This window comes from Mugil cephalus, chromosome 13, assembly GCF_022458985.1.
Source record: "Mugil cephalus isolate CIBA_MC_2020 chromosome 13, CIBA_Mcephalus_1.1, whole genome shotgun sequence".
NCBI lineage: Eukaryota > Metazoa > Chordata > Actinopteri > Mugiliformes > Mugilidae > Mugil > Mugil cephalus.
In genome coordinates, this window is record NC_061782.1 from 4370010 (window position 1) to 4385592 (window position 15583).

A 15583-nucleotide genomic window follows, 5' to 3' on the forward strand; every position below is an offset into this window, starting at 1 on the left:
AAGAAAATGGAGGAGAAACAGATGAGCAGGAGAAAGAAAAACAAGTCTTTCATTTATTTCTTCTGAAGCCTGAAGACGAAGAAGAGAGCAAATCGTGCAGGAACAGCATCAGTGCAATTTAATGTTTATGTTCAGGAGAAAATTAAAAATGGACGCCGGTCTGTAACAAACTGTCCAGACGTGGACATTCAGCTGGACAGTGACGACCAGAAAACAACGACAACAACAGCAGCAGCAGCGAGACTCGACAACAATAATAAGCATCAAAACACTTTGTCTCTAAAAAATAACTAATTAAAAACCTCATGCGTTTTATAGCTTTAAAGCTGTATCCCCATTTAATGCATCTGGACTTATTGAGGTCATGATGTTAGAGCATGTACACTGATCAGGCATAACATTACGACCACCTTCCTAATATTGTGTAGGTCTCCCTTGTTGCCTTCGAAGGGTTTCCTTATTTTTTAATGTTTTTATTTTGTTTTTTTTGAGTCGTTTCTTCTAAACCATGTTTTGTGCGTCAGGCTGCATCCTGCTTCCATCATGGAAAGTGTCATTTCTATGAGGTGGGGGTGTCTGGTCTGGTCTAGGTGGGGGCTACATGTCTGAGTAACATCCTCATGAATGAATGCCAGGTCCAAGTTTCTATTTTTTATTATTTTTTAAATTTTCCCCCAGAAATTTAAAGTTTCTTTCAATACTAATTAACATGAATCCAACATATTTTAGTAAAGGGATAATAGCTTAATATTGAATGCAAAATGATGATAATAATAATGTATATTTATAAATAGCACTAGGTTGAGTTTAATATAGAACACATATATAGTAGGTGGGGGGTCCCTACTTAATCAGTTTGTGGTCCTTGGTCTGAAAAATGTTGAAGACTCCTGGTTTAAATGTTATTCACTTCTCCTGCCAGTGGTCATAATATTGTGGCAGATTAGTGTAAGAGTAAATAATTGAATTATTTAACAGGTTTTCTTCTTAAAACCAACTATGGGTAAAGATGGTGATGATATCACAGTGTATTATGTTGAGATTAATAAACTCTTGGATCCATTTAATCCTCGTCCTGTTTTAAAACGTCCTCCTTCCTGTTTGTTTCCCCTCCAGCGTTTTCTCTCCTCGTGGCCGAGCCGGCGTCACTGCGAAGGTTTCCAGGAAGTCTTGTTTCTCTTTGTCCAAACGTCCCGTTCGACACTGAAGCTGTTATTTCATTTGTATTTTTTCTGTTTGTTTTTTTAGGGAAGTTGCCGGCTCAGATGCTTCCTCTTGCCCGACAGTAACGGATTATCAGCGATTCCTGCTCTGGTTGTTGTTACCCAACGACTGATGTGGAGCTTTTTAAAATGCGCTTTTTAGGAATTTTTTGTCTGTTTAAGTCTTTATCATATATTTTATATGTATATTAGACATATATGTACTGAGATGACACACACACCAGTTTGCAAACCCGATAAATGATAAATAAAAGACGTTAATCTATCGAAGAATCGTAGACACGTCCTCGCCTCTCATACAGTCTGGTAGTACAATATTTATTTTTCAGTTTAAGTGTTACATGTTGAGCAAGAAACTTACAGTCGTCTTTAGCCACAAATTTAATGCAGAGATAGAAGAGTCAAGACTAATTTTTTTTTTTTTTTTTTTTTTCCAGAATATATTGGGGCACGAACAGAACTGGCAAATCAGATCGAACATTTACTGTATATACTGTACATAATGTTTATGTACATGTACGGTTGCACTATACTTCAGATGCTGGACAGTTCAGACACTGTTGGTGCAGACGTTTGGTGAGGAGGAGGAAGAAGAGGAAGAAGAAAAAGAAAAAAAAAATAATAATAAAAATACTCCTTCAAAATGGGAATAGACGAAGAGAGAGAGAGAGAGAGACGCATGCTGAAAAAAAGACAGCGAGACGATGAGTGAAAGGACAGAGGACGTCCGTACAAACAGAAAAGCATCGATGGAAACGGTTCGTTTACCAGCCCTGCTGCAGGAATGCAGAGAAAGACACATTCACACACCCAAACACACACACACACACACATACGTAACACACATTGTTCTCATCAACCTGCATCCAGACGACTTAATAAAGCCTCTGGAGGTGGAGGGGGGGTCTGAAATCTGAGGGAGGATGATAGGGAGTCGAATTCTATGTGTAGAATCTGTCTTTAATAACAGGACAGTATGACAAAAAAAAAAAAAAAAAAAAGATGCTTTAATTGTTTTTTTTGGTAGTACGGCTACGTGATGGACCAACACAGGAAACTTCACCTTGTTCTCACACACATTTGAATGTGAATCACGTCTGTCCTGTCTCGGTTTTTGTGGTTGGTGGGGGGGGGGGGGGGGGGGGCTTCGCTGGGACACAGTGGAGTTTAGAGGGGGAATGGCAGCCGGGCTGCAAAGTGGAAGTGGTTTCTCTCTTTCTTTTCTTTCCTTTTCTTTCTATCTTTCTCACTCTCTCTTTCTCGCTATTTCTTTCTCTCAGCAGCATCCTCCTGACGAGGCCTTGACCGAAGTGCCCGGGGTCAGCTTCACGTTGGGCTTCTCCCCCCCCGCGGCCGTGGCCCCGGGGCCCATCCTCTTCTTGATCTCAGCAGCCATGGTCATGAAGGCCTGCTCCACATTGGTTGCGTTCTTGGCACTCGTTTCCAAAAAGGGGATTCCCAAAGAGTCTGCAAACTCCTGGACACAGTGGGGGGGGACAGAGACAGAGACAGAGGGACATTCTGCATCATTAAAAGCTCTGACCTAGAGGACAAAGACCTTATACCACAAAAAAAATAGTTCTTGTGGGACACTAAAGTAAATTGGTGGTAAGTTCCACCTTAAATGAGCCTTAAAACAATCAGATTGTAAGTGATGTTCAATACAGAGCAAATTCAGGCTGATATCGGCGATAACGAGCCGATACTTTGTGTAAATACACACCAATGTGTCTGTAAAACTAAAAAAAGAGTATTTCAAATAATAGCTTCATAAAAAATACAGGACATCAGAGTAATTTATTTATTTATTTATTTTAAATTCTGAAGTTTATTGAGGTAGTGGCCTCATTTACTATATAGCTGAGTTATACAAAATATGTGAAAATGTTGTTTCAAACACAAAAAAAAGAAGAAATTAGTAAAATAATAAGAAATAAATGATGTTTAACTATTAATAACTGCTATAAAATGAAAACTTGCATCTTAATTGTGACTCTGTTCTCTCCTCCTCATTATAAACGTCTCGTATTCTGTGTTGTGTTTTAACCTGAGGTTGTGTTTCACAAGGTTTGTTGTGTTGCCACAACTCAACTACAACTAGTTTAGTTACTTTCCACTGTTTTCCTACATCACCTCCAACGACTGAAGTATGAAAAGTATCAATATTTTGATACGAGTATCGGTTTTAGAGCATGAAGGCCTGGTATCGGAAGTATTGATATTTCAGTATCAATTCAGTATTAACTAAAACTAAATCTGCTGCCGTGTGGTTTCTTACCTTCGCTGTTGTGTAATCTACCACCTTCTTTGTCGTCAGGTCGCACTTGTTCCCAACCAACAGTTTGTTGACATTTTCACTGGCGTATCGGTCGATCTCCTGTAGCCACTGTTTGACATTGTTGAAGGACTCCTGCAGCGTGAAACGAACACAACTTAGCAACTACAGGACCGCAGCACATTTTAACACGTTTTTACACTTCACGCTGGGAGTCAGAGTCGGAGGGAAGTCGGCCTTGAACACGACAATTTAAGAAATCAAATCAAAAAAACGACTGTAGATCCACTCACAGGATTTCACTTTTCCCCCTTTTTTTTTTGGGCAGACAAGTATTAAAGTTATTTCTCCCTGGTGGTGAAAAGAAGTCAAGTGAGCGCATGTGACCGCTGATTAGGTAGGTGTGGCGCCCTCACAAGTAAAAGATTTATCACATCACATGTAGGAGGAGGTTCGACTGCCGCCTGCCACCGTTTTATACAACCACAGCGTTAAGTGTTATTGGCCTGAACTGGTGTAAATTGGGAATCAATCATTGAAGAAGTTGCTGCATGAATCTAGTTAATCTAATTAATACATTGGTGCATCCCAGGTTCATGCTGGTCTGGGGCCTTTAAATCAACCAAGCTTTTATCACAACTCGTTCAGATTATTGCACTTTATGTTGGGTTTAGCCAAACGTCACTTTCTCGTCTGCAGCTTTTTCAAAAAAAAAAAATGCTGCTGATCGACTTTTAACTGGAACAAAAAAGACAAGAACACCCAGTTTTGGCTGAACTTCTTTCTTCTTCTTTTGTTTTCAAACGCTCTCTCAGGTCTCGGATCAGTCACTGATGGTCGTCTCCGAGACAAATAGGAAGCTGAGAGGTGACCGAGCTTTTTCAGCCGCTTTCCTCACAAACTCTGGAACAACGTGTCTTTGCGTTATCAGAAAAGCCGACACTTCTTCTTTTTAAATCCTCTCTTAAATTGGCTTTTAACTCAGTTTGAGATGCTACCTCTCATTGTTTTTATTGCTTGTTTTATTATTTTTAATATTGTTTTATCCGGCCAAGTGTGTGCGCACATACAAGGAATTTGAAGAAGTGAAAAGAGGTAACACAACCCTCACCACTACAACCTCTACACCTCCACACAAACCTGCAGATGCTCTGTTTACTTATGTTACTCAGTGACGTTTTATTTTTATGCAGTTGGATTTTTATAATATTCAATAATTTCTCGGGGTTTGGTAAAAGATTCAGGACGTATCAGGACATTATTGAACAACTGGAAACACAGCGATAAAACAAAGTAATTGTGATTCTGATAAATTCCCGCTGCTTAGACTGAAGCCTTGAAGACATAGCACCATAACTTTAGTACTGGGTTTAAAGATTTTTTTTTTCCCAGTTGAAATCGATCTTGATTGGAAAGATCCAACATTGACTCATAAAATCTTCTACATCAGGGGTTTTCAAAGTGTGGGACAGTGAGCTTCATTACTACATGGTTGCATACTGTTGTTAACTAGCACCTCTTTGCAAATAACAATCAGTATGTTTACATGCATGTGGAAAAAAATAAAATATTATTGCCTTAATCTGATTTTAACAACTTAAGTGCATGTAAACGGTTTGTAAATTAATTTTCTCTGGCATGTATACGTCTTAATCAGAGTTTAACTGGACATGATTCACAACTGCTGCGCTAGCGTATGAGCCCGGAACAAAAATATCCAAGAAAGTCGGTCGCAGAAGAAGAAGAAGAAAGAAGGTAAACGGAGAAACTAGAAGAACCACCTGAAGGACAGCGCCATCTATCTGCACCATAAGTAACGCGGACATTACCCACAAGAAAATATTATCCATCTGGTTGTTGGTTTAAATGTTGGTCTGACACATGAACGACTCCAGCTGTTTAATATATAATCGGTCAACCAGAAAAGGGGCTGTAATAACAAACACATATCGCCACCTAGTGTGTAGGAGGAGAACATGTTCCCGTCAGTTATTTGATTTTCTCCGCTGCATGTAAACTGGGACCATATACAGAAAGTCAAATTCAGAGCACAGCTCGATTAAGTGATTGTGCATTATGCATCGTCCAATACCAATACACGAGAAGCCGAACTTTAAATAATCAGGGCCACGCCTCCTCTGAAGTCCTCTGCGCCCCCCCCCCCCCCCCCCCCCCCCCAGGGGAGGCCCCGCCTCAAACTTGTTCTAGACAGATAAACTTTACTGATCCCGAGGGAAATTCAGTGGTGGTCAACTGCTCATACAGATAAAAACCCAGCACAACAACAGCGATAACAAGAAACATATAAATAAATAAATAAACTAGTTATAAGCCTTGAGACAACTACAGTTACTAAAATGAATAAAGCAGCTTCTGGTGTTTTCATTTCTATGCATTATCAGCATCAACTATTAACCACGGCAGAAACTCAATCATCACTTTATGCGAAGCGTTGAAGAAACTGACCTGGTCTGTGACGTCGTAGACAACAATGATACCATGAGCGCCTCTGTAGTAGCTGGACGTGATTGTACGAAACCTCTCCTGTCCTGCTGTATCCCACTGTGAAAGGGAAACGCAGGCAACGCAGCAATTAACTACTACAAATCCAAAATAATACGACCGATATAACCGATAAATATAACCTCATGGTGTATGCAGAGTTTAGATTTTATATGGCCAATCATATAAAAACAACAATAAACGCACTTTATTTAAACTTTATTTAAAAGTAGATCATTAACACACACTATTGACATTTTCATTTATTTAACCGAAGGGGAAGTGTGTTCTAGTTTCTAAATGTTTTACACCTTCACCACGAAATGAGAAGCAAGTAAAAGTAAAATGCAGAGAATTTGATTTGATAGAAAACCTTTACAGAAGCAGGTTACTTACAATCTGAAGTTTAATGGTCTTCCCATCTAGTTCTATGGTTCGTATTTTGAAGTCCACACCAATAGTGCTAATGTAACTTTCTGTGTATGTGTCATCCTGCAGAAAAGAAGAAAAGTTTGATGGGTTACACATATCTTATTGTAGCACAAAATGGCATTAACACACAAAAAAAACAACAACTCACTGCAAATCGGAGAAGGAGGCAAGACTTTCCAACGCCAGAGTCACCAATCAGGAGCAGCTTGAATAAATAGTCACTATGAGGGAAAGACACAAAAGAAATAGCATGTAGTTATAGTCATATGATCCCAGATACGTGCACAACTCGTCTGTCCATCGATATTCAGCAAAGTTAGGCCCCTGATCACACCTGACACTAACGAGTTCCTCCAGAATTTAAAAAAGCAGGGGGGGATATTACGCAAACAGCTGCTGCAATCCAGCGCTGTTACAGAACCACGAACACCAACGTCTGCTGTGTGTGTGTAGAGGGATCGGCCGCGCAGGTAAATAAACGTGGACAATAAAACACAGAATACATCACAGCTGCTTCTTCATCAGGTTCATAGGTGCTTGTGACGCACACAATGTAAAAAAACAAACAAACAAACAAAAAAAAAATACAACTATTTATGCAATTACGTCCCTAAAACCCAAAGCAATTACTGTTTTAACGATTTGTGCTTATTAAACGTGCCCAGATCTCACTCTGAATGTGGTAAACACCGTTTTAAGTTCTCCAGGCAGCACCTGCTGCCACGTTTCACATCTTTGTTTTGCTTTACTGCATCTTGCAGGCGCCTTAATTCAGTGCAGACGTGCTGAATTATTCTGTGCCGCTCTATTTTATTTATTTTTTTTATTTTATTTATAGTGCTTTCTGCTTTAGCCAGGAGCTACCATTAAAAAATTCATTATGTACACACATTATAATGACAATAAATGTTTTAATGTAAATGAAATACTAGTTATGTTAATAATTATTTGTTACAACTGATATAAATAATTAGTTTCCTTGTCTTCTTGTTACAACTTTCTTGGTGGTAGATTTATTTTTAATTAGTTGTGTTCTTTCTCATGGTGTTTGAGTACTTTGCTAACGTTCGTGTATTTTATTTGTGTTGTTGTGTGAGTTGCTGTTTTCTGTCTTGGCCAAACGTCCCTTGGAAAAGACAATATTGTGTCTTAACGGGATCGACCTGGTTAAATAAAGGTTAATAATAACAATTTATATATATATATATATATATATGTATATGTTTGTTTTTTTAAGGAAGTTTGAGTAGGAATAGAGATGCTTCAGCAGGGCAGGAGAAAGTTGGGTGTTGTTATTTGTAAATTCACACACTGAAGTCACAAGTTTAAATTTTAAACCCTGTCTTCACACCCGAGTCTGACGGGACAGGGACAAACAAGGCGTCTGGTTCACTGCCTTCATAAAATACGTGAGAAAAAAAAAGTGTATCTGCTCTACTAATTTAAGTAAATATGGTAAAAATGTTAAGCTAAGTAAATATTTTTTATGCACTGAGCGACAAAACCAACCATCGTCCACCATCATCATCGTCTTCAGCAGCGTCTTGTTGTTTAATGGTTATTTATTTATAAATTCGGACACTTGTGTTACCTCAGAGAGACAGATATGTACATGCACACTGCACACACACACACACACACAAAACAGCACCATCAAATATGATTAAAACACCACCTGGCTTGTGATCAGATTTAGTTGTGACAGACCAGGTCAAAATTTGAACTTTATGCCGTGATGAGAATAAAACACAAATCCTTTCTAACACATTGTAGATGATTTACAAACACAACTTTTAGACTCTTAACCTCTAATGTTAAGTTAAACATAAAAAATAAGATAAAAATGTAAAAGGTTTGAGTTGTATATCTGTGCTTGTTAGATTCAAACCAACATATTTATTTTTTTATATTAGAAAACTGTGTATTTTCAATAAAGAAAAAAGTGATTATTACCATTTTACAGAGATTCTTTCTGCACAATAATCTGCTTTTTATTGCACAGCCTTAACGTGCACAAACTACCTCACCGTCGTAATCTTTTTCAAATATATTATATTATCAATTTTTAGCATTTTTAATTCCTATTCCACACTGTATATACAGAAAGTCCTTATATTTCTGTTTTCCACTGTATATTTTCCAGAGTGCTGTTATTTTTTTGTATATTCTTTCAAACTTGATGCTTTTTGGATATATTCCTGTCTAATTCTGCACTACAGTGACAATTTCTCATACGTGAGATAAATAAACATCGTCCTTATCTAAATGTAAGTTAATGTAGAGCGAAAGGACAATCCTGATACTACACCCGTCAGCTGACACCGGACGTCTGAATATTTTCTCAGTGTTTCTGCTCATTGTTAAACATTCATGTCATTCTCCTTCCATTAAGTCTCCTGTGACTTGTGGACAATGATTGTTCCTATTCAACATTAACCACAGGCTACTCAGTAGCAAGCTGCTAACAAGCCAAACTAAAACAATCCAGGGACCGGGCTACATGAATAACTCACTCTATTACTTTACTTCACTCCTAATTTAGTTCACTTACAGAGTGAACAGTTTGCTCTCTCGGCCCTTTCTTTAATTAATATCCTTTTTAATAGAACTACCAAGAGTTGGGCCTGGTCACGTGACCTCCAACTTCTTCTTCTTCTTCTGTTATGCCGGACCCCTTGTATTTGGGAGAATGGTGCATTAATGTTGCACCCTGAATTGTCGGCTAGTTTTTTTATTATTTTTTTTCCCTTAGACTAATGTACTTCCACAGAGCAGATGTGTTTAGTCATCGTTCCTCTTCTTCTACTTCTGATTTCTGGCAGCTTTGACACTAACCAATCACCATTAAAACAGAAGAAGAAGAAGAAGAAGAAGAAGAAGAAGAAGAAGAAGGAGAAGAAGAAGAAGAAGGAGAAGGAATAAAACGTTGTGACGCAAGGAAGCAAAGTAACATCCTTGAAGAGAACTGGACAAAGTGTCTCAGCGATGTGTCAAGTGTGTGATGTGTTTGTGTTTGACCCTGTTGTCGTTCTTAATGAATAAATCCTCCCCTCGTTGTGTTATGTTGTATGTTTTGTGCCCGTGTGCTCGCACATACGTTGCAACACTACACAGGTGCCTGGTTTTGGTTACAACAAAACATCCGGCTCGGCTTAAGCACGATACCGATGCAATGATACAGATCAGGACACGCCTAATGATGCTGCTAATTAATAATGGTTATTGCACTGACTCATGCAATTTTAACTAAACTAGGTACTAGGACGTGTTTGGACAACCCCAAACCGAGGCTGTGTTTGATTTCCTACCTTTTTTCAGTGACTATTTTGGGTGTGGTCAAACAAAGAGTGATTTTAAAGCTTGTGTGTGTGTGTGTGTGTGTGTGTTGGCTCTGCCTGTCACCGCCTTCAAGGCGTCGGACTCCACCCGACTCCCGGATAATCGAGATGTGGAGCAAACAAAGGGTTGATTAACCATCACTTACCACTACACAACCATCATTTCTACTGAAAAGAAAAGAAAAACCTCAAAGCTTTTCTCCCCTTTATGTAGTTTTAACATGAAATCTGTGGAGGAAGAAACCACTTAAAACTTTTACCCACTAGTAATTAAGATTTAGATAATGTGCCCAATTAGGAAATGTGGTTTCTTCTGTAAATATAGATGAATATAGATGATATAGAATTGATTTTGCCGTGATTGTAAATACACCTGCTCTTATCCAGTTAGTCGTGCTGCATAAATGATAAATCTTCCTAAGTCTTTGTTGAGTTCTTGTGTAAAAACAGTTCTGGACACGACACCATTCATGCATTTAGTCTGTATTTGGTCAGAGTGGTTGTCCCATGAATGGCTCAGATACAGCCACACCCTGAAGTATGCATATCTTTAGATCTTAAGACAAAAAAAAAAAACAGGTGAGTAAAAAAAAAAAACACACCCACATCTACAAAAAAAAAACAGAAACCAACCAAAGCTTAGTGTCGGCCGGGACTTCGATCTCCCCTAGAGTGAAAACCTAATCAGGAAGTTGGGCAGAAGAGGACAGTTCCTACATTTTGCCCAACAGTTGTGGAAAAAAACAGACGTGTCACCCGTGCTTTTGTCTACACAGCATGTTTTTTTTTTCGTCTTCACCTCAAACTTGCAAATTCCATCCATGTTACCACCACTACACCGTGACTATGGTCTGATCCCGGTGGTTTTCTGCAAATAAATCCAAAACATACCATTGACACAAGACAAAAAACTAGTAAAAATCACCACAGTCCTACTAAACTCTGCTCTTATTTTATCCTCCTGCAGCACTTTGTCTCTGCTGTAGCCGTTGTTTAACGTGCCATATAAATAAAGTTGAGTTGGGTAAACAAGTATTCGCTTAAATCCAGGAAAATCATGGCATCATGGAAGATTCATTCCCACCCTGCTCATGGACTGTTTGGCCTCCTTTTCCCCTCAGGATGAAGGCTGCACAGCTTCAGATCCAGAACCAACAGACTCACAAACACTGACACTAATATAATAACAATAATAATAACTGGTGCAAGAACGTTCTTATATATACACAATCTGCATAGTTACCCAGATATTTACTTAACAACACCCACTTTGCGTCACTGCTACAGCTGTTTTGAGATGGTTTAGCGTATTGATCTTGTTAGATCAATAATTTATTCTTTTGTTTTCTATTGTGCTGTAACTAGACCTCAGCACTTCAACTCAAGTTTCTGGAATGACAACAAAAAAAAACAAAAAAAAAACAAAAAAAACATGGAGCCGTGAAATCTTGTAAATTTCCCGTGCAGGGAAAATGTGCTTCCCTTTCATTTTGACACTTCCCATTATTGACCAAGGCTGAATCTTGGACTTTATCTGCAAACATCTCAATCATACCAAGGAGTTAAATCACCAACACAACACACACAAAAAAAAAAAAAAAAAACTGAGGATTAGAGAAATCAACTAAGAGAATTTACATTACTTGCCTAATAAATGGACTATAGGTGGATCAGATTTGGCATTTATTAGCTATTTCTGTTAGAAGGTGTATCAAAGTTATAATAATCTACTCAAACACAACTCTACACGTTCACATTTATGAATGGAAAAGTAGGAACAAAGCATTAAGTAACCGTGTACTCAACATTGCTATGGGGAAATCGGAGGCCTGTTTAGTGGCATGTGACCTACACATGACTGTGGAGGGGCAGCTTCAGCATTACTAGACCATATGACCGACACACGAGACATCAACAACACTGCGTAAAGTGCAAAATATGATAATATATTTAACGTGGTACTGGACCAAGGGTGATTGTAGCAACAGGACCTGTTTGTTCATGATAGACTAATAAAGGAGTGAGCTGTCACAATGACGCACACACACAGACTAAAAAGACAACCCCCGGGAGTCTTTTATTTATTTTTTTTTTATTATATTTTTTTGCCTGATTTAAAGGGGGAAAATTTATTTCAATTGCAAGGAACTAATCTCAACGAAGATAGACGAAGAGAAGCGAAACCGCAGCCATTTAGGCTACAACCCCCGGGGGCTACCATGTAAATAAAGACCGTATAAAATTAAAAATCTTAAGAGTTTACCAGCCAAAAATCCGCTGATATCCATTAAAATGCTCTCGGTGCCTTTCACAAAGAGGTTGACACACAGCTACAGTCAGCTGTTAGCTTCGCTGCTAATATCAAGTTACTCACTCGTTAGCACTTAGCTTTTAAGCTAGCGTACACAAAACGTTAGAAATGAGACTTACTATTCAGGATTCATGGTTGTCTCGGTGTATAGTGTATACAGTCAAACGTCTCCTTTCCTCGGTCCGCAGATGTGTGGGGGAAAAAAAAAAACAGGAGCGGCAGGTAGCTCACACTGGAAGAAAAATAAAAAAAAACACACACAGCCGAGCTAGCAGTTTCTCAGCAAAAAGAACCAAAATGGCCGCCAAAGAAAAACGCTACCATTAGCTAGAGCAATAACACCAAAGGTACGAGGTTTTCTAGTTATCTAATCTTTCTTTTTACAAAGGAAAACAGATTTGTAACTCGTCCCGCGGGCGTAAAACGATCGAGCAAGATTAAACACGGCCAAGATGTGTAGCTAAATGGCTGTGGCTCTTCCTGTGGTTGTCGCTGACTGTGTCGTCTCTGCCACTGAGAGCTGTCAAGTAGTGAAATGCCGATACCTCCGATACCAGACCTCTATGCTCTAAAATCGATTCTCAAACCCAAGTATCGATACTTTTGATACTTCAGTCATTCGAGGTAATGTGAATCATTGAGACGATCCAGGGGCGATTCTAGGTTTAGAGCTTCAGGGCTGATTTAATGTCAAACTATTTTGTTACAAAGCTATAATTTGGTTTATAAAAAATAAAGAAATTTAAATGAGAAGATGAGGTATGAACGACAAGTGCAAAACAAATTAAAAGATATTAAGATGAATAAAGATAGGCAGCCCAGCCTAAGAGACAATATCATTCTATCCTTTGTCTGTCCTTTTGCACTTTGACTTCTTAATTTTAGGGGTGCTGGGACAAACTTAAATAAATAAATAAAAATAAATGTGTGTATGTGCACACATACTTGGCCAATAAAACTGATTTTAATTCCGAATACGAGGCATTTACAATTGTGCAGACAGAAGAGCAAACCATAGTGTAAGAATTACGACTCAAGTTTTCATTTTTATAATAGTTCAATAATTAAACAATAATTTATTTAATGGTCTTATTATTTTACTTTTTTTTTTAGCATTTGAAACAGCATTTTCACATATTTTGCATGACTGTGTCTCTGTTTGATTGTTTCTGTTGCTGTATTAGCTCGGCTATAAAGTAAATGAGGCCACTACCTTCCGATTATACTTTTATTGGACACATTAAGTGTATTTGCACAAAGTATCGGTATCAGATCGGTATCGCTGATTTTTGCTCAGTATCGGATCGGAGAGGAAATCGGTGGTATCGAGCATCACTACTGTCAAGTGGAGGGATTACGTCATTTAGTGAAACGTGGCAAAGAGGAGTCAGCTCGTACCCCGTGTCATTTATTACATATTACACAACTTCCGGACAAATATTTTAACACAAACTTTTAACGCACTCTATTTTTTGTGTATGGATACTATTTAAATTATTGAGCTCTATCCAGAGCAGCTTTTTATTAGTTTAGTTTCGGGGTGAACAGACGTCCCCGATTTCTGGGGACAGTCCCCGTTTTGGATGACCTGTCCCCTGGCTAAAGCTTTCCCCAGAAAACGTCCCTTATTTTAGCGTTTTATGAATGAGGAAAAATAAATGTTGCGCGCAGACTCCAACAACAGTTATTACGGTGGTCAGATAAAAAGTGCTTAGTGAGCATGTTGCACACAGACTACAATTATTACGGTATATTGCTCACAGCAGTTTATGTTAAATTACATCGTAATTGTCCCTGTTTCTTCATTTCTTCTTGATAATATTTTATTATTACTATTATTTCTATAACAGAATATTTACTTAAATGATATAAAGCCACTTGAACATATCTTTTTCCAATTTAAGATCAGTAATTGAGATTTTATGGTGATCTGCATATTTCTCTCTAGTCATGTAACAGGTATTCTGGATATATAAGGGGGTGGGATGAGAGTTTTGTTTTATTTAAAGAGCTATTTAAGTAGACAACAAACAAACAAAAAGCACCTGACACATAGAATTTGGGATTTTTTTTATCCTTATTCCTTATTGATCCTTATTCCTAATGAATTATCTTAATTTCATCTTTACTATTATAATGTTTTGCTTCTCTGTTTGTTTGTTTCATATATGTGTGTCCATCCTCCACTATTTACCTATATTCATATTATGCATCATGGCTAATACACCAATACCATAATATTCACCCATTTATTTTCACATATAATTATACTATGACCACTATATCCGTCACAAATGTTCTTCCTGTCTCGTTGACCTTAGTTCTCGCTCAGTCTCTGGGTTTTGTGAAGTGCCTTCAAACGTCTCGAGCTAATATTTAAACAGACGATTGTCAGATTCCACCTGTTGTAATATTAACCTTGTTTAGGGTTTGCACAAAAGGAGGATTTTAACCTGCGGGCCTACTCCTGCCGGATGTGGGAAAAATAAATAAACCATTTGTTTTTGACAGTTCAGTACATTATGACACGCTGAAACGTCTTATTTCCCATTTTTATTTCTCAAAAACCATTCATGAATCATGGAATAGAGGCACTTTAAACATACTAAACTTTTTTTTTAAGAGTCAGCAATTTTAAGGAGTAGCTGAGGCCACAGACTTCATGAACTAGGTTCATTTTCACATACAGTTCATTGCTGATGACATGATATATAAGGAATGCAGTTTTTCCAGGGTTCCTCCAAACAAGGACACACTGGTTTAGGTGTGTCATCTCTCACCTATATAACCTCCTGTTGGTGTCTCTGGAGAAGCACAACACAGTTTTATAGGTGATAAGAAAACTGAGCAGATGGCGGCTCACTTGGTCTGACGATAAAAGTCTGAAGAAGTTCCTGTTATATGTATTTTTATATGTTATTATAAGGTGTGAAGTGTTTGACTGGGGGGTTGTGCTGCAGGGTAACAATTGAGTTTGTGGTATTTTGGACATGACATCCAGGACACTTCACTGTTAAGACTTCTTGAGGTGTCGTGGGCCTAAAGTAATGAAACATCAGTGAAAACCCCAATGATTTGTCGCATACCACCTACTGCTGTAGGCTAGGCTAGTTAGCTTGTGTCTTCTTGTGTTTTACTTCCAATCTTGGCAGAAGGGAGAGATGTTGGTTGAAGTGTAGTTGCATCTCCCATAACTTCTTACCTGCTGCTGTTGGCTAGGCTAGTTAGCTGGTGTTTTCTGGTGTTTTACTTCCGTGGCTAGGCTAGTTAGCTGGTGTCTTCTTGCTGATTGCTAGTTGGTAGCTAGCCTGCTGGATGGTTTTCAGTTGGACTGGTCTTCTAAATGAGGGATTGTAAGATCTTATCCTGCGTATTAATGAATATTGTGTGAATATAGAGTGGGCGTCATAACGTTTTGCTGTATTTATTGCCCTCTTTGCAATAATGTTAAACTAATTGGCCATTTCAGGCTTTGATATTCTCTATTAAAGACGGCAGTAGC

At 38.3% G+C, this 15583-nt stretch overlaps 1 protein-coding gene across 1 annotated transcript; it reads right to left on the bottom strand.

Moving 5' to 3' along the window:
* Positions 1–1520: 1520 nt before the first annotated feature.
* LOC125018562 (ras-related protein ORAB-1-like) lies at positions 1521–12603 on the bottom strand. Its single transcript, XM_047602567.1, has 6 exons — positions 12201–12603; positions 6581–6653; positions 6397–6492; positions 5965–6060; positions 3502–3633; positions 1521–2700 (listed from the first exon to the last, which is right to left on the bottom strand). The coding sequence occupies exons 1-6, from the start codon at positions 12212–12214 to the stop codon at positions 2500–2502; spliced, it is 612 nt and encodes a 203-aa protein (XP_047458523.1). The 5' UTR covers positions 12215–12603; the 3' UTR covers positions 1521–2499.
* Positions 12604–15583: the final 2980 nt, after the last annotated feature.

Bases quoted from the DNA above. Each gene is read 5' to 3' on its own strand.
- LOC125018562 (XM_047602567.1), bottom strand. The intron at 6,061-6,396 runs GTAAGTAACCTG...TCCCTTTCACAG, and splicing joins AGACCATTAAACTTCAGATT to TGGGATACAGCAGGACAGGA. The intron at 3,634-5,964 runs GTCAGTTTCTTC...TTCACGCTGCAG, and splicing joins TCTACGACGTCACAGACCAG to GAGTCCTTCAACAATGTCAA.